Source organism: Belonocnema kinseyi, chromosome 4 (assembly GCF_010883055.1).
Source record: "Belonocnema kinseyi isolate 2016_QV_RU_SX_M_011 chromosome 4, B_treatae_v1, whole genome shotgun sequence".
In the NCBI taxonomy this organism is placed as follows: Eukaryota; Metazoa; Arthropoda; class Insecta; order Hymenoptera; family Cynipidae; genus Belonocnema; species Belonocnema kinseyi.
In genome coordinates this window covers 36,255,634-36,280,616 of record NC_046660.1, presented here as the reverse complement: position 1 = coordinate 36,280,616, position 24,983 = coordinate 36,255,634, and the positions used below count along the sequence as shown (strand labels likewise).

At 25.7% G+C, this 24,983-nt stretch overlaps 3 protein-coding genes across 7 annotated transcripts in view; 2 read left to right on the top strand and 1 right to left on the bottom strand.

The window, feature by feature from the left end:
* The window catches only part of LOC117171282 (ATP-dependent RNA helicase p62-like), an 11,719-nt gene extending 8,531 nt beyond the window's left edge, over positions 1-3,188 (top strand). Inside the window, exon 8 of one of the 2 annotated variants that reach the window (XM_033358427.1) lies at positions 1,736-3,188. In XM_033358427.1, the coding sequence (XP_033214318.1) occupies positions 1,736-1,836 (101 nt within the window). In that variant the 3' untranslated portion in view covers positions 1,837-3,188. The remainder of the gene's footprint in view (positions 1-1,735) is intronic. The other variant, XM_033358428.1, reaches the window with a different exon arrangement.
* A 7,660-nt stretch (positions 3,189-10,848) lies between these two features.
* LOC117171643 (high choriolytic enzyme 1) lies at positions 10,849-18,107 on the bottom strand. The gene is made up of 6 exons (XM_033359136.1): positions 17,967-18,107; positions 15,776-15,876; positions 15,601-15,697; positions 15,167-15,296; positions 14,078-14,274; positions 10,849-11,163 (listed from the first exon to the last, which is right to left on the bottom strand). The coding sequence occupies exons 1-6, from the start codon at positions 18,076-18,078 to the stop codon at positions 10,889-10,891; spliced, it is 912 nt and encodes a 303-aa protein (XP_033215027.1). The 5' UTR covers positions 18,079-18,107; the 3' UTR covers positions 10,849-10,888.
* The window catches only part of LOC117171642 (mitochondrial thiamine pyrophosphate carrier), a 25,304-nt gene continuing 12,790 nt past the window's right edge, over positions 12,470-24,983 (top strand). The window contains exons 1-2 of one of the 4 annotated variants that reach the window (XM_033359135.1): positions 12,470-12,588; positions 22,177-22,322. In XM_033359135.1, coding sequence (XP_033215026.1) covers positions 22,206-22,322 — 117 coding nt within the window. In that variant the 5' untranslated portion in view covers positions 12,470-12,588; positions 22,177-22,205. Of the gene's footprint in view, positions 12,589-21,715; positions 21,954-22,176; positions 22,323-24,983 lie in introns of those variants that run through there. The other 3 variants (XM_033359131.1, XM_033359132.1, XM_033359133.1) reach the window with 3 other exon arrangements.

Here is a 24,983-nt window from a genome sequence, read left to right as displayed (position 1 = left end):
TTTTTTTTTTTTTTTGAAAATTCCCAGATTTTGGTTTTGACCACTCAATTTTTTTTAAATTTCCATAATTTTTTGAAAATTATCCTGTATGTGGGAAGTTCGCATATTTAAGTAAAAAAATTCACTTATTTGATTATGAATTCATTTGTTTTCTTTTTAAAAATCTGTGTTGGAAATCAAAATTTTTTTGTTTAAAAATTCAGTTATGTTGAAAATTAAATTGCTTTTGTTAAAAATTCGCATATTTTCGTAAAACTTAAATTTTGTTGAGATTTCAATTCTTTTGGTGGAAAATTCAATTGTTTGGTTAAAAATTGTACTATGGTTTGAAAATTCAAGTATTTTGGATAAAAATTCAAATATTTTTTTGCGAAAAATTCAATGCCCAAATTTCAGTTGTTTTGTTCATAAAATGCAATTAATTACTATGTTGGAAATTCAATATTTTGTTTCTGTTCAAAATTTCCATATTTTGGTTTATAAAAATCAATTTTATTAAATTTTCAATTATTTTGATTGAAAATTCTACTTTATGTTGGGAATTTTAATATTTTTGATAAAAATTCAAATGTATTGGCGGAAAGTTCAATAATCAAATTTCAATTATGTTGTTGAAAATTTTACTGTGCATAGGAATTTCGCATATTTTGGTAAAAATTCAATTGTTTTTTGTTGAAAATTCCCATATTTTGGTTTGTAAAAATTAATTTGATTAAATTTTCGATTATTTTGATTGAAAATTCTACTATATGTGGGAAATTAATTGTTTTGAGAAAAGCCTTAATTATGTTAAAATTGCAATTATTTTGTTGAGGAAATCAATTTTTTTTTATTGAACATTCTACTATATGTTGAAATTTCAATTGTTTTTGTTGGAAATTAAAATATTTTGGTCAAACATTCAAATGTTTCGGTAAAAAATTTAATTTTTTAAAAAGTTCTGCTATATGTTGGAAATTCAAGCATTTTGGTTAAAAATGATTTAATTTAATTTAATTGTTTTTTTTTTTTTTTTTAATTCTGCAATATCTTGAAAAGTCAAATGTTTTGTATAAAAGTGCAAGTTTTCTTAAACAGAACTAATTTCTCTTAGAATTTCAATTATTTTGTTGAGAATGAAGTTTTTATTGGTAAAAGTTACATTTGGTTTAAATTGCAATAGTTTTAGTTGAAAATTAAATTGTTTGGTTTAAAATTATGCTATATGTTTTTCAATTAATATGGTTGAATATTTATTTGTGTTCAAAATATCGAATATTGTGGTCAAAGTTTGGTTATTTTGTTGAAAATTTCAATATTTTGGCTGAAAAATTAATTGTTAAAATTCTACTATGTGTTGGAAATTCAAATATTTTGGTTAAATATTCAAATGTTTTAGTACAAAATTAAATTTTGTTAAAATTTTTACTATATCTTGGGATAAATTGGTTTAAAAATAAAAACTTGGAATATATTTAACTTTTTTTAAAGGAACCAATACAAAATGTATTTCCAATTTGGGATAACTTTGTAATTTTTTATAACGTGAAAAATTATAAAATTTAGACCGAATACACGGATATCTCTTTTTTTTTTTTAGTACATTTATTGCTAATAATATTAGAAAACAAGAATATATTTCCAACGATTTATCAAAATAAGTGATTTTTTTTAGTTTCTTTCGTACGTATATCCTGTCATGGTCAGCGTAATCAATTTTGAACGCCAAAAGCTAATCTTTTTATTTTGTTTCCAGATCGATGGGGTTATGGTGGTGGACGAGGACGGGAAAACACATTCTCCGGAGCACACAAAAGATTTGGCTCCGACAGAAATAGCGGTTTCAATTACAGTTGAAGTGTAGGTCAAATTACTGGTTTCAAAATGGAGTAACAGGGCGACACTTTAAGGGTTTACCTTGACATTTATCACCACCTTGGGGTACAGTAAATATCCCAGTAAGGTCGTCCTTCGGTGTACCAGTTTATTTGGCTGACTCTTAAAACAATTTTATTTATACATATACATATTAGTTTTTGTTACTACTAGAATGCAGTGGGTCCTCAAAAACAAAACAAAAAAAAAACTCTTAAATTTTTATCATGTGAGCGGGTTGGGGGCGAGGCCAGACGGTGTGACTCGACTCGAGACTGGGTTAATTGTGCGCAATGTTCATTGGGAGTTCGTAATTTTTCATAATATTCGCGATCAAGATGATTCATGACAATCTCGAATATTGTATATTCATACAAGATTCACTGGACAAAGCGAGTTTAAGGAATAATTGTTCTTGCGTTTGCAATTTATTGGCAAAGAACGGGGAACAATGACTTTGACGACTGACTGCTGTTTGTGTACCTCGGTTGTTTGCTTCAAATTTTCAAATGAATTGGGTAAAATAAATGATGAGATGTGAATCCCTGAAGAGTACAAATATTTGGCGTTAACGTCAGTCTCATCGACTTTGTAAATTGTTAAACAATTTTTGGTTGTGTTGGCTGTTAAATTAGGTAAGCCTGCACTACTTTTATTTTGGACTGAGATATACAAAAGAAAAAGTATAGAGTTTACTTTGCAGAACTTTCAATGAACATTTATTTAGTAGGGAGTGGCCGAAACTGCTGATAAATGAGTTTTACAACTGTAACAACTTTCTTTTATTACTCATTTGTTTTAGTCTTCTTATTCTTAGAACAGTGTTCTAAGCCAAATGTTATTTGTCTTTGGTTTTTCACTCAAACGTTTTTGCGATCAGTTTGAAGCAACTTTGTAGAAACGTTTGTATATTATTTCACTGATTAGTTGTAAAATGTTAAGTGACATAAAAGTTCAAAAGAGAGAATCATTCCAAAAAATGGTAGTTTTTTTCTTTTTTTTTTTTTTACTTCTGATTGATAGAAAGTTTACCAGAAGCATTGTTCAATTATCCTATGGCTTAGAACAAAATTTCAGTATTCATTCCAATGTCTTTGATGGCCTGGGAATTTTCAGGTCAAACTGTGCAACTTTTTTTTAATCTCGATTAAGTGAAGTGGAAAAGTGTAAAACTATCTTTAACAGTGTCTTGTCATAACAAAAAGTTAACAACTTTTACGACATATATATATCAACATTCAGATACAGTGTATTGTGCTGCAATTTAATGTTTGCTAAACTAGTATTGCACGTGAATGTCACGTTTCAGATATTGAATAAAAACAAAAAAATTGAAACTAATTTTCGACTTTTTTTTATCTATTATTTCCCGTCTCCTTAGTTTGCAATATATTAAAAAAAAAAAGGATTTTTTCGCATTTAAAAGGATTGTGAGCATATTTGCAGGGGTCACAGTTTCTTCCTACTTTTTCTCCATTCCTTTTGTTTTTAAATGTTTAATTAAAAAACGTTAATATTTACTTTATACAGGGTGGCCGCTGGGCTGGAATTTTATAGAAATGGGGAAAACTTGAAAATTACAATAACTTTGTTTTTAAACAGTTTTTTTCCAACTCGATTTCCACCGCTTTTTCAAGTAATTTCCTAAATTGTGATTTTTATAAATTATTTAGTTTAGAATGCTTAATTCCAAAATCTTGCACTTTAAAAATGTTCTATTTTAATTTTCAAGCATATTTTTTAATTTAAATAATTTTGCAATGCCAGTTTCACTGGCAAAAAAAATTCAAAGTTTTTAAAATGGAAGATTTTTTTGTACGTTAAAGGGTTATCCAAAAGTTACAGAAAAAATTCACTTCGAAATATATTTGAAAGTTCTGGCAAAAAAATCAAAAATGATATTGAATTGCGAAAAATTTGGAAAAATGTTTCAATTGAATGGCGAAAAATTTGGAAAAATGTTTCAAATAGTTTGATTTTTTAAATTTCATTGGCTGTGAAAAAGGTTTGCGAACCGGGAAATGACAGTGAATTTTTCTTCTATTAAAACTGCCACCCTGTTTGATATTAAAAGTTTTTAAAATGTTCTGTTTAAAATGCTTAATTCAAAAATTTTGCACTTAAAAATTTTCCTTGTTAGATTTTCATATTTAAGCGTAAACTTTTCAATTAAATCATTTTAAAATTCAGTTTTAGACTTGAATTAAATGCAGGATTAACAAATCAATAATAATTGTTTTTATAAGACGATTCTCAGTCAGTTCAAAATTAACAAGAAAAAATACCCAGTAATAAGCGTTTAATTAAGAAAAATTAAGAATTTGTGTTCCTATGAATACGCGATTTTTCCTCCGTCTAAGAATCCCCCAGTGGGGACAGAAAAAACGCGAATCCTATTCCTCTCAATCGACTTAGTAAAATTTAACGAAAGAATTTATTTAACCTATTTTCCAGGATTAAATCTTCTTATCCTATCCTTTTCCTTATTTTTTATAAATAAAACTCGTAACCTCCATTAGTAGTGGATGGGCACTGAATCTTACAATGGTCAAGTTAATCACGTATCTTACGGCGACATCGTTCTTCAACGTATAAAATCAATCTAAATAAAAAACTAGATTTCTACTTTTATCGATCGCCGATAATTATTAACGTTTCATGTCTTTATTTTCACTTTCAATAACAGCTGTTATTTTTAATGAATTATTATCATGTAGAATATTTAAATTTTTTTCTAATAATTCAATCGTTAGATTAAATTACTGAAGATGCTGTTCACCAGAATGTGGTTCATTCGATCTTACAGGAATAATAATTTAAAGTTATTAAAATCTAATTTTTTTGAATATAAAAGAATATTAAATTAATAGATATATTGTGAAATCGTCAAGTTTAATAACATTATGATATAAATTATAATGAAAAATGTTATTTAAATATGAAGTTATCATAAACTAAATTAGAATTAAATGAATTTATTTTCATGTTCTAATTATATTAATGGTAAAAATAACTATATATATATATTTTTTTAATTTTACATAAGTGAGTCATTAAAAAAATTGTCGAACGATTTAGTTATAATATTTTCATGATTTATGTATTTGCAAATTATAAAGCTTAACGATATTATGTTATACATGCTTATAATTTTTACAGTAATATTATATTCATATTTTTAAATTATTTAAAAATTAAATATAATTTCAATAAGTTTTTAATTGGTTTATTCAATGTTTCAAGAATAATTTTTTAAAATTTAATCTTAAAATCTAATCTTATTACATAATATAAAAGATTCTTAAATTAATAGATATATTGTGAAATCATTAAGTTTAATAATATTATAATGTAAATTAAAATTTAATAATAAAATATCAAAGTGCATAAAGATTGGATGTAAATTGTTTAATATTTAGCAATATAAATATGTTGTTTCCTCTCAGATTATGCAATTAAATATTAGCTGTTACTTTCCTAAAAAGTTTCTTTTTTTCTTTTAAATACTTGTATTACAATTATATCATTTTTTATGGTGCTTCCGATATTGTGAAGTGAGTATTTAAATTCAATTTTCTAAATTATATGTACACATATCTTTAATTTTTTTTTCTTAGAAAGCTTATTAATACATTAAATGTAGAGAAATGCAGTTTCAAATTTGAAAGAGAATATAATGTAAACATAATTTGAATGTTTTCATGAAAATAATTGTGTAATGCTTTTTATGTTTTGAAATGATTAATTAATTATGAACTGATTTTATCAAAACTCATATTTTATGGAATTAGTTTAAGAGTTTATTAGTAAAGACTAATTTTAGAAACGAAAGTTTAAATTTTAAAAATGTGTTTACTAAAAATTATTTAAAAGTTTTATTGAGAATTATAGTTTAATGCTTCTTATTTTGTAAAATGACTAATTGATATAAGCCGAATGTTTTTCTTATAACATTTAATTGAATAAAGATTAGAATTTATAACTTCAAATTTAAGTAACATTGAATATGATTTGCATGTAAATCAATTAATTTCTAAAGTACCTCTTATTTCAATTCAGTAATTTTTCGGAATTATACTGGTGTTCTGAGATTAATATTTTCATACAATTTTCAAAAGTATATGTAAAAATGTTTTAATTTTTTTCTTCAAATTAATATTAAGTCACTAAAAAATGAAATTTTTTAAAATCAGTGAAACAAATTATTTGAGCCTTTTTATGTTGTGAACCATTTAATTCATAATTAGCTGATAATTTTCTTCACACTTTCTTCATATTGGTTTTAATTAGTGACAAAGGTTATTAATAAATTAGACATATAGAGATGCTGTTTCATTATCAACTGATTCTACTAAAAGTGACATTTCCTGGAATTATTTAAAAAATTTAAGATAAAATAAAATTTTTATAAATAAAAGTTCTAATTAAAAAATATATATAAAGTTAAAGTTATTTGAATGTTTTATGACAGAATTATATTTTAATGGCCTTTCTTTTGTAAAATGGTCAATTGATTATTAGCTAATAAAAGTTTTCTGATTATTAAAGTAAATAAAGATTAAAACTTACTTCCTGAAATTGAAGTAACATAATTTAATTATTGACTTAATGGTTCTATAATGGAATATTGAATATAATTTGAATATCAAAAGTTAATTTATATTTGCAATTATATTATTTCAATTAGATAATTTTTCAAATGATTCTGATGTACTGAAATATGTATTTGCATTCGATTTTTCAAATCATATGGAAATACGTTTGATTTTTTTCTGAAATTAGTATCAAAAGCTACCAATAAAACAAATTTGCAAAAATGAATGTGATATTAAAAGAAAATTTAGAGTACAAATTATTTCTATGTTTGAATGAAAATGATTGTTTAATGCTTTTTATGTTATCATTTATGAAAAAATCAATTAATTGTTAGATGACTAATTTCTTCCAAACATCGAACTAGGTGAAGATTCAATTAAAACTTTTTTTTTAAATTAAGTATTTTATCTTCTGCAATAATTTTTTCTTAACATTTTGCTACTATATTAAAATTCCAGAGTTTTTAAGAAGAAAAAATGTTTTCTTTTTTTACATCTGTGTCATTCTTTTTTTTCTTTAATTTTCAAAGAGATAATTAAAATAAAATTATTAGAAAAACTTATATTAAGAATTAGAACAATAGAAGTGTCTTAATAATTTCGAAAGATTTTGTGAATAAATTCTTTTAAACAGTTATGGAAAAATTTTAAGCAGTTAATATTTCATTTTGAAATAATAATTTTAAAGGTTTCAAAATTGTTTTAAAAAAATATGGAAGATTTTAAGACAATTATTCCCATTTTCCAGGATTTAATTTAAATTTAGGTAAACTTCATTTTTTAGGGCGTCAAGAGAAGGAAAAATATATAGTTTACATTCATGGGAAAATTTCAAAGAATTTTTTAAAAATGAGTTATAAGAGATTATTAGAAAAGACTACAAAGGGTTTCAAATTTTTTCATAAAATTAAAAAAAAAAGAGTTTAAAAGTTTTGAAAGCAACATCGTGCCATAATATATAATTTTAGAACAAATTTTAGTAAATTTAAGAGATATGTAGAAGTTTTTAAACTATTAAAAAACAATGAAAATTTATAAGACATTTTAGGACTTTTTTAACAATTCAGGATATTGACATAAATTCTTTTGGTTCCCAAAACAATTTCTTTCGATGTTTTAATTTGAAAAATGAGCTTTACGAGAAAATTCAAAAATATTTTGAAACATCAAATATTTCCTTAGATTTCGAAATAGAGTAGAAGTTTTTTAAGCAAAATTTTTCAATTTGGTAACATTAAAAAATTTAAAAAAAACCATAAAATTCTATAAATATAGTGAAAATTAAAGGAGAATAAAGATTTTTAAACTGCAGAAGATTTAAAAAAATGCAGATTTATGTTTTTAAACAAAAAGAAAGCCAGACGTTAAAAACGCAAAGTCTGAACTCTAATGTTTTTTTTTTTCAAATAAAAATTTGTGAACAAAATGTGTGGAAAACTAAAAACCTATATGGTAAAGTATCACATGCCCTTAATTAAAATAACTTTGAAAGATCTCCAGTAAAGAAGTAAAAGTTATTCAAGTTCCTAGGAAAATTGGGGATGTTTTGAGGCAGCGTTTTACATTTGAAATAACTTTTAAAAATTTTAAGAAAAATTCCAGAAAGATAAAAAGATTTTTAGGAATTCAAGAAGCCTTGCATAGATTTAAAATATTTTAAACCTTGAAAGAATTGCTGAAAATTTATGGAATATTTATCATTTTTTCTGAAATTATACAAGCCTTCAATATCTTTTGGAAAAGCTAAAATTTGTCTAATAATTTTTAAAATCCTGTAAAATAAAATAGATATTTTTTTAATCTTCTACATTCTTTTTTTGACATATCTGAAATATTTTAAAAACTTTCCTAATTGTCTCATGAAAATGATATAATTTATATAATTGTAAAAAAAAATGGCTGATGTTTCTTTCCATGTCAATAATGTGAAAATGTGTGTAACTAAAAAAATATCAAAAAAGCATTGCTGTGTTACGTCAAAATGTTGTTTAATGTATTTCTAAACCGCACTTCACCCTTAAACTCTATTTTTATTTACAAAACGTCTCTTAAGTTTTTTTAAACTAATACAAAAAACATGTTACGTAACTGCAGTTAGGCTGTGGAAAGGTAAAAAGGGTTTAAAATAACATTGCGCAATATGTGAATAAGAATATAAGTGTTCAGAAAATTTTAACAAATAAACTGTTATTAAAAAATTGAGTAAAGGAAAAAAATTAGTACAAAAGTGCGCGCGTGCGTGCGCACATAATAGTCTAGTAACTTATAAATTCGAAAAATATTTAAATTTATAATCATTTATATTTTAAACATTTATTTAAACGTGTTTGGGGAATACTTTTACACTGAAATCTGAAAATACTAATTTTTCTCTATTCAACGCTTATTACCGGGTTTCCAGATTTTAACGAGGTTAAACTGTATCAGCTATTGAAATGAATGAAGGTCTGAAAAACTGAAAATTAATTTGAAATGTTTTCAAAATATTTAAACGTCCTAATTTAAAACAAAACATAGATTTGTGCATGTCTTGTATCAAAGTTTAGAAGAGTTTTGTTCAAGAACTGTGAAAAAGGCTTCGAAAGAATAAAAAAAAACATTTCTTAAGATTCCTAGGAAAATTAAAAATGACTTTATTTTGATAAATTAATTTCATGAGCCTGTAGATATTTCAAGATTTCAAAATAAATTTTGAAGCTTTTTAAGAATTTTTAAACTATTTAAAATAAAAATACTACTCCTGATTTAAAAAGTGTTTAGTTTGTAACAAAAATGCAATTATTTAATTTTTAATATTTATAGATTAAAATTACTTAAAATGATTTGTAACTCAGTTTTTAATACTTCAAAAGGAAAAATTCTTAGCTTTAGAGTTTGAATTTTTTACTATCATGGACCGCAACAAATTTTAACGAACCAGGGAAAAACTGAGAATTATTTTCTGTGATTAAAACGGTCTCCCTAAATTTTAAACAGTTAAAAATTCATTTCCACAAACCTACAGAAAATTCAAATTATCTTAAATTTTTAGCAGATGAAAATTCAATTGTTTGAAGAAATTATTATGGATTGAAGTGCTTGTTAAATTTCAATTTTCTTTTATTTGCAGCAATTGGATTTTTAATTGTTTGAAACTACAGTAAATTGAAAATTTAGTTTTTTAACAGTTTTAAAATTTCAATTGTTTAAAATTGAAGATAATTAAGTAAGAATGATCATTGAGTTTTAAACTGCTAAAGATTGAATAGTTTAAAAATTAAGAAAATAGAAAATGCAATCTGAATATTGAACAAAATTATAAGTTGGATAACATTGATAGTTGAATGTTCAACGGATGCAAATTCAATCATTGGAAATAGAATTTTTAACTGTTGAACATTTTTATTGAAAGAAACTGAATTTTCAACAGTAAAAAAATTTATTTTATATATTGAAGGAAATTTAACCAAATGAAAAACTGAATTTTCAACTGTTGAAACTGGGAGAAAAATGAAGTAGATTGATAGTAATTTTTTTACTGATGAAAATGCAATTTCTTAAAAATTCAAAAAAAAAATAGAAAGTTTATTCTGATAGTAGAACAAAATTAAAAATTGAATTTTCAGCTGTTTAAAATTGTTTAAAATTGATAGTTGAAAATTTAAGTTTCAACAGCCAATAGAATTTGAATTTTCAACAGTTAAAAATTCAATTTTTTTAAATTGGGCAAAAATAAACATTCAATTTTCAACAGCTGAAACTTGAAGTAAATTTATTGTATAATGAACGATTAAACAGTGGAGAAAATTTATCATTACATTTTCAAAAAAAGACAATTTAACTGTTGATAATTTAATAGTTAACAGCTGAACATTGAATTATAAACTATTGAAAATTGGAGAAAATTTATAGATTAATTTTTAATTATTAGAAATTGAAAAAAAATGGATCAGTGCTTTTTTAACTGTAAAAAATTGAAAATGAAATTCTTTAAAATTGAACCAAATTAAAAAATTAACTGGCAAATTTTTTGATAAAATTAATAGTCATCCAATGGACTCAAAGATTTAAAAAATCCCAAATCCAATTTGTAAAAATAAATTCTTTAATTGCAAAATACATTAAAAAAGAATTATAATATTATTTAAAAATCCATCTTTTTCAAAAAAGATTGTTTCTTTTTTACCTGCAAAAATTATTGATTTTCGTGAAAAATGACCCTATTGTACCTTTTTTTAATTTCTTTTGTACTGGGATTCCTGTAAAAAACCTCGAATATTTTTTTTCTTAAGCGGGAAAATAAACTAATTAATTTATCAATAAACTAATCAATTAATTAACTACTTAAGCGGGAAAATTTGACTGTTGTAAACAATCCATCGGTGTGATTGCGGGTTAAACATTAATTTAATAAAATAAGTTTTTTTTATAAACAGTTGTATATTTTTCAGATTTGCGATTCATATTCCTAAAGTTTGACAAATAAGATTATATCTTCTTGCCAATTTTGGCTTGGAAAGACATCCGTATAAATCATTGACTTTCAGACAATCCGTTTTCGTCATTGCTTTTCGCTGGGCTTTCAACTTAACACCCGGTATTAGGGGTTCCAGAGTAGGTTTATCCTTGCCAATACTAAAGTAATTAGGCCCATAGTGCATAATGCTCTGGTAATCGTATTCGTAATTGTAAGTGGTATTTTCTGAGCTATGCTTAGCAAAGTTGATTCTGAACTCTGGAGAACAAAAATTAATATTTGCAAGTTAGAGGTCATCCATAAACTACGTTACCAATTTTTGGATATTTTTTAGCTTCTGAGCCCCCCCCCCCACCCCTTAGTAACAAGCTGTTGCCCATTGCTGGATTTCAAGTTTATTCTGTAATTTTCAGTTCAAAAAAATTAAGTTTCAGCAAAAAAAAAAACAATTTTCAACTAAAACACGATTTTTTCTTTAAATATTTAAATCCTCGAGCAAAAAGATGCATTTTTATCAAAATACATGAAATTCCCATAAAACACAAAAAAAATCCAAGTAGTTAATTTTTCAAATGAATAGACTAATTTTCAACAAAATAGTTGTATTTTCAAATTAAAAAGGAGCAGCTTTCAATCCAAAATGACACAGATACATTTTTAGTTTCAAAACTTTTCATTTTCAATAAAAAAATACGAATTTTGCACCAAGTATTCATTTTTCAAATAAAATTCTAGTGTAATTTATAACAAAATACTTGAATTTTCAAATCGAAAAGGACTAGTTTTTAACCAAATATGCAACAGACACATTTTTGGTTTGAAAACTTTATTTTCAACAACAAAAAACACAAATTTTCAACGGAATGTATGAATTTTCTCCAAAATAGGTTAATTTTTTACTGACAAACATAAGTTTTCATCCAGAAAGGGTATATAGTTATACATTTTCTATTTAAAACGTTAATGTTCGTTAAAAAACTACCCATTTTTATACAAAATAAGTTATTTTTCAAACAAATAATTAAATTTTATTCCAAAATAGATGAATTTTAAACAAAAACAAAAAGATAAGTTTTAAATTAATTATTTTAAAAAACCGAAAACTAATATCTTAACAGTTCCATTGAATCAAAAAAGAAGAATTTGAAACAAAATAGTTGAACACAGCCAAAAAAATGAACTTTCCACTGAGCGGTTGAATTTTCAACCCGACACCAAATAGTTGAATTTTCTACCAAAATAGGTAGTTTTAACCAAAAATTGAACAGATACATTTTTAGTTAAAAAACTTAATTTTCGACAACAAAAAAGATGAATTTTCTACCAGTTGAAATGAATCAAAAAGACGAATTTCAACAAAATACATGATTTTTCCACAAAAAAGTTTTATTTTTTACCTGCCCGTGCAGAAATTGCCAAATGTTTGCCTTATTTCCGATTTGGGCCAGATCGGGCACACAATTTTGTGGTTGTTAAATTTGGCCCCGTCTAAACCCCGACTTAACAGCCAAGCTTGCCAGCAGATGGCGCTCCATTAATTTCGGGGACTAAAGTGGGTTGACTCCAAATCGCCCAAGTTTCAATGTAAAGTGTCATGCGTCAAAAATATTTTCATTATTATTTGGAAAACTGACAAAGTAAGTGGGAAAAAATCCCAAAAGTGAGCACAAGACGAATGCGTAGGTATAGTACACTTCAATATATTCCTGAATTACGTGTTGAAGACTATAATAAGTAAATTTATTAAGAATGTTAAGATGAAACCTAACCTCGAAATGAGGTTATTTATGTATAAGAAAAGTAGCAAAAGTAATATTTCATTTGTTGAATGTGAAAACGAATTAGATCAACAATGACGTCATAGACATATTTGTTTTCACGTATTTTTAGGTGATTTGATACTTTCCACAATTAGGTTCAATATAGAAATTGAAAGCAACTTCAATTTAGAAATTAAAACCAAAAATATATTGCAAAATACTTAAATGGTTTATCATACACAAATGCTGGCTGTTATTTTGCGTCGTTTGACTTTTTCCGTTTGATCGAAAAAAAGTGTCTGACATACTCCAATTTTTTCATATCGCGATCTGTTAGATAACCTGATGTTTATATTCTCAAATTTCAGTTAAAGAGGTGATATATTCGATTTTAATATTATTCTATTTAAGAATCCCTTTTAATTAAGAATAAGAAAAATAAATTAATATGGGCCCGATCGGGGCCAGGTATGGTTATCTCTGGGCGCAGCGCTTGGACCCCGATCGGGCATCGCGTTTCATTTCTAGTCTGGCCCCATCTAGATAGCCTGATGTGGGCCAAATTCTGCCCGATCTGACGCCGATCAGATCCAAATTGGAATTTCTGCATGGGTAGTATTAAATATTTCAAATAAATAGTTCGGTTTTTAACCAGATGGTACGACTAGTACGAATTTTCAAACGAAAAAGATGCCCTTTCTACAAAATAGTTGAGGTTTTTACAAAAAAAGTTCATTTTCAACTATATAGTATCATTTTATACCAAATTGTTGATTTTTCTACAAAGCAGTTGCATTTTCAAACCGAAAAGATGAATCCTCAACGAAGCCTGTTATACTTGTATATTTTAACCAAAAATTATTATAATTTAAAATACACAACAGTTTAATTCAACCAAAGAATACGAATTTTCAGTCAAACATAGTTGAATTATTAACAAAATACATACATTTCCAACGAATTATTTGAATTTTCTATTAGAAAAGATCACTCTTCAATTAATTATATACAATTTCCATAAAAAATAAAATTGTTATATTTTCTGTTTGAAAAAAATTGTTAAATTTTCAACAAATTAGTTCAACTTTCAGTCAGGTAGTTGAATTTTCAAACAAAAAAGATGAATTCACAACGAAAGGTGTAATTGATATTTCAATCAAAAAAGATTTAAATTTAAATTGAAAACAATTTAGTGCAATCAAAAAATACAAATTTCTAACAAAATACTTAAGCCAAAGCGATAAATCTTCAACCTAAAGCCCCCTTCCCCAACCACGCACAAATTGTTACCAAGCTTAGTTTTGAGCCCCCCCCCCCCCATAAATTGGTGATGCAGTTTATAAACCATCTCTTATAAAATTCATTTGGAAGTGCTCATTTAATTTTTTTTTTCAAGTGGTAAAGAAACTTACTTGGAATGACATTTTCAAGATTGACTTTCACAAACTTGTCTCTATCTGCTCTACTTTGCTCGTGAAAAATTCCTAACGCATGCATTAATTCGTGAATAGCTTTTCCTTCACTTCCTAAACAGTTCGGACCGTTGTCATCAGGAGGTTGCAAAGATAAAATTTGCAATCCTCCAAACTTGCCAACAAAAGACCAACATCTGCAAAATATTTTGTTTGACTGTAAATTCCTTTAAAAAATTAATCTACTATAATTAGGGTGGGCAGAAAAAAACTTAAAGTGAATAAATTCATTTGTATTAATTTATATTTAATTAAGTAAATTATTTTATTTTTTTGTATAAAATTTTTATTTGTATTAAATTCTAAATACCACTGAAATGTTTCTTTGTGGCATTACGAAAAGGTAATGTTTTCTTTTATAAATATATTTATTTTGATATTCAGTATATTATGAATTGGAAGAATAATTTTTTTTACGTCTAAGATGGAAGAGGCCTTTTTTGATTTCATCATTTTTATTTAGTTGGTCAGGGATGAAGTTTAATTTTTTTTCTGAACTGGAAGAGTCCATCTTTTTCTTTTTAACCAAGAGAAAAACTCTTTTTTTTACTTTTTGTCTATTTGTTATTTTTAATATTTTTGGTTAGTTATAATAAAGGAAATTTTGTTTTTCATTTTTTTTTCTGAAATGGAAGAGGGAAATCTTTTTATCTTTCAACATTTTTACATAGCTAGACGGGAAGAAATTTTGTTCATTTTTTCTGAATGGGAAGAGGCTATTTTTTTTATTGAACGGGAGATATTTTAATTTGTTCAGTTTTAATTTTGGTAATTGGGAATGATAGCGTGGATTTACATTTTTTAATCAGAAATATTTGACCTGTTAAGTTTATAAAAATTTTATAGTTTATCGGCCTTTAATGTAAAATAGTTCAATTTTAAATGTTTAAAATATAAAAGACTTCCACTTTGAGTGCTTTAATTTTCAGTCCAGTTTTGATTACTTCAAATGAACAAATGTTCAGTCTTAATCGAATTTTTTATTTATAAAATCAAAAGTCCAGTATAATGTAAAATATTTTTACTCACCCTTCTGGATACTTTATAGGCCATATAACTATTAGGTCCTTTGTCTTTCCGTTCCATGGAATAAACTTGACACACGTCATATAATTTAAATACGTTAAAGCTTTATATATAGTCACATAATCGGCAGGTTCTAAAATTTTATATTTTGGCATATTTAAAATTTTTTATTACATTTTTTGAATACACTCAACTTCCGATATAAGAACACTAGGTTTACGACATTTCCAGAACTAATGACTTCCACAGTTTCTTGATGAGAAGAGCCGCGGGACCGAGAGAGAGGATGTGCTCAGACATATGTGATAAACAGCTTGAGAGTCGCACTGTCAGCGCGTTAGTTGCATCAGGTTGCGTCATGCGTCTAAATCCGACAGAAATGCCCGAAAACGTCCTTATATCGGGAATTGAGCATATTGCATATAACTGATACCTACTGTAAAGTGGACTAATCACATAAGGAACAGTTCTTTTTTCCCACAATTTTTCGGGAAAAATATCCCACCGCAATCCTACTCTCCAGTAATTATAGTGCTAAAATTATAATTATTTCTGAAATTAAATCTAAATCTGGCTCCTTTATAATTAATACTTTTTTTTTAATTAACTCACTTCGTTGGACATTGCTATATCACCTTCAAACAATCCTGGACGAACTTCGGGATCCTGATTAGATTTTTCAAGACTACTTATATCTTCCGGTGAGAATTTTACTACAATCGTTTCAAATTTATATTTTTTAATTTGAAAATTAGAAACAATTAAAGGGTGGCCACTGGACAGAGAAACCGGGAATTTTGTTTACTTTTCAATAAAATAATACCTTTTCTGATAAGAATATGGAAAACCTTAAAGCTTTTAAAATAATGTTTAGTTTTAATTTCGAGAGCGCAGCTCGTAATAAAACGGCTTTAAAAATAAAAATAATGTATCGAGTAAGGAAAAACAAAGTATTAAATTTTAGCTACCAAAAACTATTCTTATTCGTATGACCGAAAAAATAAAAAAAGGCATTTTTCCAGTGAGAAAATTGGAGACTTATTTAATAGAAATAACGAATTTCTACTATTTATTTTGTAGGTTTATTGGTTTCTATAGGTAATATAGATATTATTTTCCTAAGACTCTTGACAAAAATTCAAAAAGATTTTTGATAATTACATATGTTAAATCAAAATTTCAACAAGAAAGTTCATCTTTAACCAAATAGTTGAATTCCTACACAAAAAATATGAAATTTCAACTTTTCATCCAGTAGTTGGATTTTTTCTAAAAATACAGGTGAATTCCCAATGAATAATGTAATAGTCGATATTTCAATCTAAAAAGATTTCAATTTCGAAAGAAAACAGTGGAAAAATATTTAAATATTTAAGAAATTTTCGGATATCTTTTAAAGTTTTAAAATATTTTTAATTTTTTTAAACTCATAAATTCCTAATTATCTTTTTAATTGAGTCGAATTATACCTTAAATTGTCTTAAAATATTCGAGATTCTTTTTTGACACTTTTTTAATACTTATGTAAAGTTTTTAAATCTTTTTAAAAATTCTCCTAAAATGAATTTTTCTATCTTGAAACCTTTAAAATTTTTTTAAAAGTTTTAAAATTTGATTCCAGAATCTTCAAAAAGCTAATAGTTTTGAAATTGTTTACAAAATTCTGAATATTTTTCCAAATAATTCAAATTTTTACTAAATATTTTTTATTTTTTAACAATTTCCTTAAAATCTTCCAAATTCTATTTTAACATTTTAGCAAGATTTGAGACTATTTAGAAGATGTTTTAAAATATCTCAAAATAAATTTTGTAAAATAAAAAATCATTTAGAATTTTCCCAAAAATCATAAGAAAATTTTTTTATTCCTTTGAATCCTTGAAAAATCATTTAAAAGCTGTGTGAAAATTATTTAAAACGTTAAAAAATATTTTCAAACAATTGTTTTTCAAAATAAAAAATCTATTTAAATTTTCGCTGGAATCGTAACAAAAAAATGTTACTATTTGTTAGTATTTTTTCTAATATTTAAAGATCTACATTTTATTTGAAAACTACATTTTGCTTGAAATGTTCCGACATTTTAAATTATTTTTTAATTTAAAATAGGTTTAGTATATTTTTAAATGATTCTAATTTGTCCTAAAATTTTGAAAAAATTCCGCATTTAAAAAAATGCCCTTCAAATATTTAGGATTCTTTTTTGTTATAATTTCAGAAATATTTTAGCATGTTTTAAAATCTTTTTTAATATTCCCTAAAAATAAATGATGTAAAATAAAAAGTTAATCAAAATTTTCCGAGAAATCTTAAGAATATTTTTTTTCTTTGAAACGTTTTAAAATTCTTAAAAATCTTCTTAACCAAGTTGCTTTGAAATCTTCTACATTCTTTTCAAAAAATTCAGGAAATCATTTACATTTTTTAAAAATATTACCTTTAAAATAATATTTTTTAAAACTTTAATGATTTCTGCGAATCTAAAAAAAAATAATAATCTTAAAACCTTTAATATGCTAAATCTTTAATTATTTATTTAGTTTTGATTAGGGGAAACCGGCCTTTAGTGGATAATACAGCCTACAGTGGATAATGATTAATTATAAATATTAATGTATGTAACATAATTAATTTAATTCAATACATAGTTGGAAACTATATGTGTTAATAAATTAAAATAATAGTTGATTATTTTTTTATTATTATTTATGTTTTTTAGATTCAATAGCTGACACTAAAAGTGGCCACCCTGAATCACCTGAAAATTAAAAGCAATTAGTTATAAAAAAATTTAATAGTTTACCTATATCTGGAACAATAGGATGCACTTTATCGGCTACCAAGAATTCAAAATCATCCTGTGAAAAAGCATTCACAAGATAAGAAAAAATTAGCACACAGAAAGCAGTCCACATGATTCGAAATAATCTTGAAATTGCACCTACTCGATCCAAGCTAATACTGATTCTGCAAAATTTTTGCAATTTAATATATAAGCATCCGAAATGGGGGTCAGTGTGATAATATGTCAAGAAATAAGAAATAAACATGGAACTTACTTTTCTACTCATATTTATAAGCCTGAGGAGTAAACAGTTTTGTTTGATTATTATCTGCATATTAAAAGTTGTCTCATATATTTTTACATCTCGAAAATTCATATTGACATTTTCCTTCTTTAATTTCTGATTTTATTATTCTTATGCAAATAGAGTTTCTAATCATTTATATCATTCCATTTAAAAACAAAATTTAATATTTTCAATATTGGTCAATTTATCTTGCGTAGTTCTGTATTTAAACAATATTACATTATTGTCTACTGAAAAAGACTTTCAAAAATCAAGTTCTCAAAGTTTATTAATTTTCTTTGGCCATGTATTTATTTAGCTGGTTAAAAAAAATTGAGCCCAAAATTAATTAGTTAAATTTTTATTCCATAGGTGAATCTTCAGCAATAAAAAGGACTTTTTAACAAAGTAATTCAACTTTCAAGCAATTAGTTAGATTTTCAACCAAAAAGGTTAATTTAAAAAAAATGTAATAGTTGTGACATTTCGACAAAAAAAAGATTCTAATTTTTCATCAAAAGTAGTTGATTATAACAAAACAAAAAGACGAATTTTCAAACCAAAAAGATGAATTTTCAACAAAGGAGCTAAATTTTCAAAGAAGGAGAGTATTGAATTTTTCAAAAAAAGAGAAAGAGGAATTTTTTATGAAACAGTTAAATTTTTAGCCCAAAAATAGGAATTTGCAACAAAAAGTTTATTCTTATTATAAGAAGGAATTTATAACAAAAATTGTAATAGGTGATATGTCGGCCAAAAAATATTTTTATTTAAAATAAAAACAATTGGGTTCAACCGAAAAATAAGAATTTTCAAAAAAATAATTAAATCCTCAAGTAAACCATATTCATATTCCACCAAACATTTGCATTTTTAAATATAAAAATCACATTTTTACAAATGAATTTTCAAACCAAAAAGCCCAATTTTCAACAAAAGAGATGATTTTTCACTCAGGAAAAATAAAATATTTCAACCAAATTGTTGATTTTTCAAACCATAAATACGATTTTTCTAGAAAACTGTTACATTTTCAAGACGGGAAAAGAATTTTACAATGAAAATTTTCATATTCATCTAATATTCTAGTAGAAGGATTTTCTATCAAGAAGATTGCTTTTCCTTAAAAAAAATGTTTCCAGCAAAATTTATGAATTCTGGACAAAATAGTTCAATGTTCAACCAAAAGACAAAAAAAGTAAGTTTAACATAGTAAATTTTCAAACAAAAATTATGAATTCTCAACGAAAAACTGTAAAATTTTCAAGAAAATAGTTAACTTATGATTCAAAAACGATTTTTTAGCCAAAAAGTTGATTTTTCATATCGAACACGTAAATTAAAAAAAAATTCATATGTTGAATTTTCTACGAAAGAAAATTCAAATACGTTGTTCAGAGTTGAACTACTTCGTTAAAAAATAATTCTTTTTATGAAGATTCATTTCTCTGTTGAAAGCTTAATTCTTTTTGACAAAAGTTAATCTTTTTTTTGATACTACTCTTTGGTTGAAAAATAATCAGTTCCAGTTAAATATTTAATTCTTTTGTTGCAAATTTATTTTTTTGGTTGAAGATTCATTTCTTAGTTGAAAGTTCAATTCTTTTGTTGAATATTTGTCTCTTTGGTTACATTTTTTTTTCATAAAACTAACCTTTTTGGTGAAAACTTCAACTGCTTTGTTGAAAGTCGAATTATTTTGTTATAAATTCATTGTTTTAAAGATTCATTTCTTATTTAGAAGAATAAATTTTCTGTTAAAAATTCATCTCTTTTAATAGAAAATTAATCTTTGTAGATTAAACATAATACCGTTCGGTAAAAAAAAAATAATTTTTCGGCTAGTTTGAGCGCGCCTAGGGCGCGCGACTGTCCATTCTCGCGTTTCGTGCTCGATAATCATAAAATAAAGCTGAACCTTTTTTTTTTAATTTGACATTAAAGAAGGTTCTCAAAGCACCTACGGCCTTGACGATTACATTCCCATTGCCATAATCGCGCTTCGCGCTCTACTGTTAGATTATACAGGCTCTAATTTTTAAAAATGTGGGCATGTCGAAAAATTCGGCTAAAATAGTTTAAAAATATATTTGGTATGTAGTGAAAATTTTTGGATCTATGAAAAAAAATTTTTCTATTTTTTGAAAATTTTCATATTTTCGAAAAGTATGTAACTTTTCTAATTTTCATCAAAATAAAAAATTTTATTTGGATAATTTGCAAGTCTTTTACCTATCTATAAGAAACTTTGACAAAAATTTATAAAATTTCAACAATAAAAATTTCAAAATTTTGAAAATGCACTCAATTTTTAAATTTTTGTTTGAAATATCTGATTAACGAACTTAGCATTTATTTTGGGGACTTTCGGAAGTGTATCAAATGCGGACTCGATTGGACAAATTCTTCCAAAGTAGCGTGGCTACAACATTCAGGTAACCATGCATACAGACATACAAACAGACATACAGACAGACACCGACAACATTTTATGATTTTCGGATTTTGTGTGTGCCGAATCGTGAAGATCCGTTAAAAACCAGAGATCGAAAATTTGGACGACTACATTACACTCTCATGAATGAGAATGTAAAAATTGAAAATTTTGAAAATGCTATAATTTTTTAAATTTTGGGTTAATCAAAAAATTCTGGTAGAATAGTTTTGAAATATATTCGATATCTGCTAAAAATTTTGAATGAAATTTTTGGATCTATAAAAAAACTAATTTTTATATTTTTTGAAAATTTCCAAATTTAAAAGAAAATTTAATTTTGAAAATGCTCTCAATTTTTTAATTTTGGTTCGAAATATATGATTGACGAACTTATCATTTATTTTGGGGACCTTCACAAATATATCAAATGCGGACTCGATTGGACAAATCCTTCAAAAATTAGCGTGGCTACAATATTCAGGTAACCATACATACAGGCATACACGCATACAGACATACAGGCAGCACCGACAAAATTTTATGATTTTCGGATTCTGTGCGCGCCGAAACGTAAAGATACGTTAAAAACCAGAGATTGAAAATTTGGACGATTACATTACATTCTCAGGAATGAGAATGTAAAAAAGCAACTCTTCATTTCCATTTCTAAAACCTGCGCGGTAAGTTGCGCAATGCATTTTTTGTCACGTCGCGTGTTTATCATGTATGTTGATCAGTACGTGACTTTTAGCAGGAATGCATTTTCAATTTTCACGTACGCAAATTTATGTCTTTTCGTAAATTGAATCATGATTATCTTTTTTCGAATGAAGAGAAAACTGAGAAAGCGAGAAAATATGTTGAGGAATTCATATAATTATTGTAAAATAAATTAAAGCTTCTTTTTTCATGATACTAAAATTATTAAAGTAAATTCATAGTTTATCTTTTTGAATATTTTCTATATTCTATTTAAGTAATGGCAAAAAAGATTTCTTCTCTATCGACATCACTATAAAATAAAAAAAAAAATTTATCGGCGGCAATCCGCTTGTCGTCTCCGGTCTCAGTGGTGTGTTGTGTGTTGTCAGGCCGTGTCTTTGCGTCTTTTTACAAAGGTTTGCCAAGGTTATTTGGTATGTTTACTTATGACTTCAAAATCAACACAGTGCTATTTTCCAAACTGAAATTAAATTGAGCGTTAAAACTTAAGCAATAATTGTGTGTGGGTGAAAAATACGCAATAACAATGCAGTGTAACTAACTCATCAAGAAATTAGAGGTTAGAATGTTTTTGAAAACTGTTCTATACGAATTATGTATTTCAAATAATAATAACATTGAAGTTACGTTAGGTCTAAAGTAAAATCATATTTACAAATATTTCTTAGATATATATTTTTTTTATTAATATATTCCAAGTAGCACCTTGTGCCCATTTGTTTTTCTTTGTCTATTACCTAATATTACATTGTATATATTAGTAATACTTGTTGTTTTCAAAGCCAATGACATTTGGGACGGAAAATAGAATATGGGAGATTCCCTTAAGACTGCAGATCCATCCTCTGCAGCAATTGCCGGAGCAGTTAGCGGCTGTGTGACGAGATTGTTATTGCAACCTTTAGATGTAATCAAAACACGATTTCAGGTGAGTTTTTTTTTAAGAAAAAAAAATTTTTTAATCCGTTTAAAAACCACGTCGCATTGCCTGGGGGGGGGGGGGCAGACTTCGTTACTTGGATAGGGTGGGTTTTAGACAGAGTGTGACATCATACATAGAAAATATGAATGTTGATAACAATTTTTTCGAAATTCTTGAACAAATCAAAATTAGTGGTTTTATTTATTTCTTTTTCCTCCTATTCCTCTCATTTTGCCTTTTTCAAAGAATTCCGTTTTGGGCCCTTTTTTCAATAAACAGCCCCCTTTTCTCGTCCTTTTTTTGCCTAAATGCGAACTGAATTAATGAAACCCAAATTAGAAAGTCCCACTATTTTTGATTAAAAATTCATTCTTTTTAATTGAAAAGTCTTCTACTATTATGTTCTGAATTCATCGCTTTTGGTTTGAAATTATATTGTTTCGTTAAAAATGCAACTAATATGAAAAAAAAATTTATTGATAAAAATTAATTTTCTTGACTCGTAATGTAATTTCTCCATTTTTTAAATGAAAATTGATATATTTTAGTTGAAAATTGATATTTTCGGTTGAAGTTTGAACTATTTTATTCAAAACTCGGTTTTATTGTTAAAAATTAATTTTTTGAACTGGAAATTTAACCATGCTAACTATTACAAAATTAATTATTTTTTTTAGTTCATAATTAATTTTCTTTACTGAAAATCTCACTTCTCCACTTTTCGTTGAAATTGAGCTTCTCAGTTGAAAATTCAAAATTTTTTTGCTTTAAAATTTGATTGAAAATTGTTTTTTTTTGTTGTTAAAAATTAGTTTTTCAACTGGAACTTTAACCATTTTAAATCGAGCTTTTTTAGTTGAAAATTCATCATTTTTTGATTGAAGTTTTAACTATTATATTTGATATTCGTTTTTTTTTTGGTTGTGAAAAATTGATTTTCACAACTGCAAATTAAACCTATTGATTTTTGACTGTAAATTTTAGATTTTAGATGAAAATTCTCGTATTAAAATTTTTCAAAGAGAATTCATCTTTTGTGGTTAAAGTTTAAACTAGTTGGTTGAAAATTCAAGTACCATATTAAACATTCATTTTCATGGTAAAAGATCCAACCATTTAATTGAAAATTCGTTTTTTTTTTAAATTAATTTTTTACTGAAAATGTAACCATTCCCAACTTAGATTTTTTTTAGTTCAAAATTAATTTTCTTTACTGAAAATCTAATTTCTTCATTTTTCGTTAAAAATCGAGATTTTTCGTTGAAAAATTCATATTTTCTTTGTTAAAGATTTAACTACTTTATTTAATTTTTTTTTAAATTGATTTTCAACACTGGAAATTAAACCTGTTCATTTTTGACTGCAAATTTACGATTTTAGATGAAAATTCTCATATTAAATTTCTTCAAGAGAATTCATCTTTTGTGGTTAAAAGTTCAACTATTTGGTTGGAAATTGAACTACTATATTAAAAAATAATTTTATTGGTTGAAGTTAATGTTTTCAACTGGATATTTAACTATTCCAACCATTCCAAAATTATATTTTTTAGTTCAAAATTAATTTTCTTTACTGTATATCTCATTTCTTTATTTTTGATTGAAAATCGAGCTTTTTTAGTTGAAAATAGATTTTTTTTGTTGATGATTGAACTATTTTATTAAACATTCGGTTTTATTGTTAAAAATTAATTTTTTAACTGGAAATTTAACCATGCTAACCATTACAAAATTATTTTTCTTTAGTTCATAATTAATTTCCTTAACTAAAAATCTCATTTCTCCACTTTTCATTGAAATTGAGCTTTTTAGTTCAAAATTCGAATTTTTTTGCTTAAAGATTTGTCTGTTCTTTTGTTTGTTACAAATTATTTTTCCAACTGGAAATTATGATTCCAAACCGAGCTTTTTAAGTTGAAAATTCATATTTTTTGGTTGAAGATTTAACTATTTTATTTAAAATTCGTTTTTTTTTTATTGTTAAAAATGAATGTTCACAACTGGAAATTTGACCTATCCATTTTTGGCTGCAAATTTACGATTTTAGATGAAATTTCTTATATTAACCCTCAACTGGCACTTTGGGTAAATTATACCGCAACAAATGTTAGAGCTCGAATTAACCGTACTGAATTCGAGAAAATGGACCGCGTGTCCACTTTTACCAGTATTTGACAGGGCTGTATCCATTTCATCGCGGTGTACCTGCTCGTCTTACCCTCTCCACTCGACTTCTCTTCACGTCTCTTCTTTCAACTAATGGCATAAAATGCCATTAGTTGACTGAAATATTGATTTTCAAGTAATCAAGAAAAAACGAACTCTCAACCAAATACTTGAATCTTCAACCAATAAAAATTTGAATTTTCAACTAAAAAAGCTCAATTTTCAACGAGAAATGGAGGAATTAGAATTTCAGCCAAGAAAATTAATTTAAAAAAAACTATTTTCAATAAAATAGTTCAATCCTCAACCAAGAGAATATGAATTTTCAACTAAAAAAGCTCAAATTTCAACGAAAAATGGAAAAATGAGATATTTAATAAAAAAAATTAATTTTGAAATAAAAAATCGAATTTTGTAACTAGTTGACCTTTTAACCACAAAAGATGAATTCTCTTTGCGAATATTAACCCAACTCCTTTTTATTACGTAAATGGCACAACGG

Excerpts from the sequence above, each read along its gene's own strand:
- LOC117171643 (XM_033359136.1), bottom strand. The coding sequence starts at position 18,078 with ATGTGGACTGCTTTCTGTGTGCTAATTTTTTCTTATCTTGTGAATGCT. Across the intron at positions 15,297-15,600 it reads TGTGATTAGTCCACTTTACA|AACCTGCCGATTATGTGACT; the intron begins GTAGGTATCAGT and ends ATAAAATTTTAG. Across the intron at positions 14,275-15,166 it reads CCTATAAAGTATCCAGAAGG|ATGTTGGTCTTTTGTTGGCA; the intron begins GTGAGTAAAAAT and ends AATATTTTGCAG.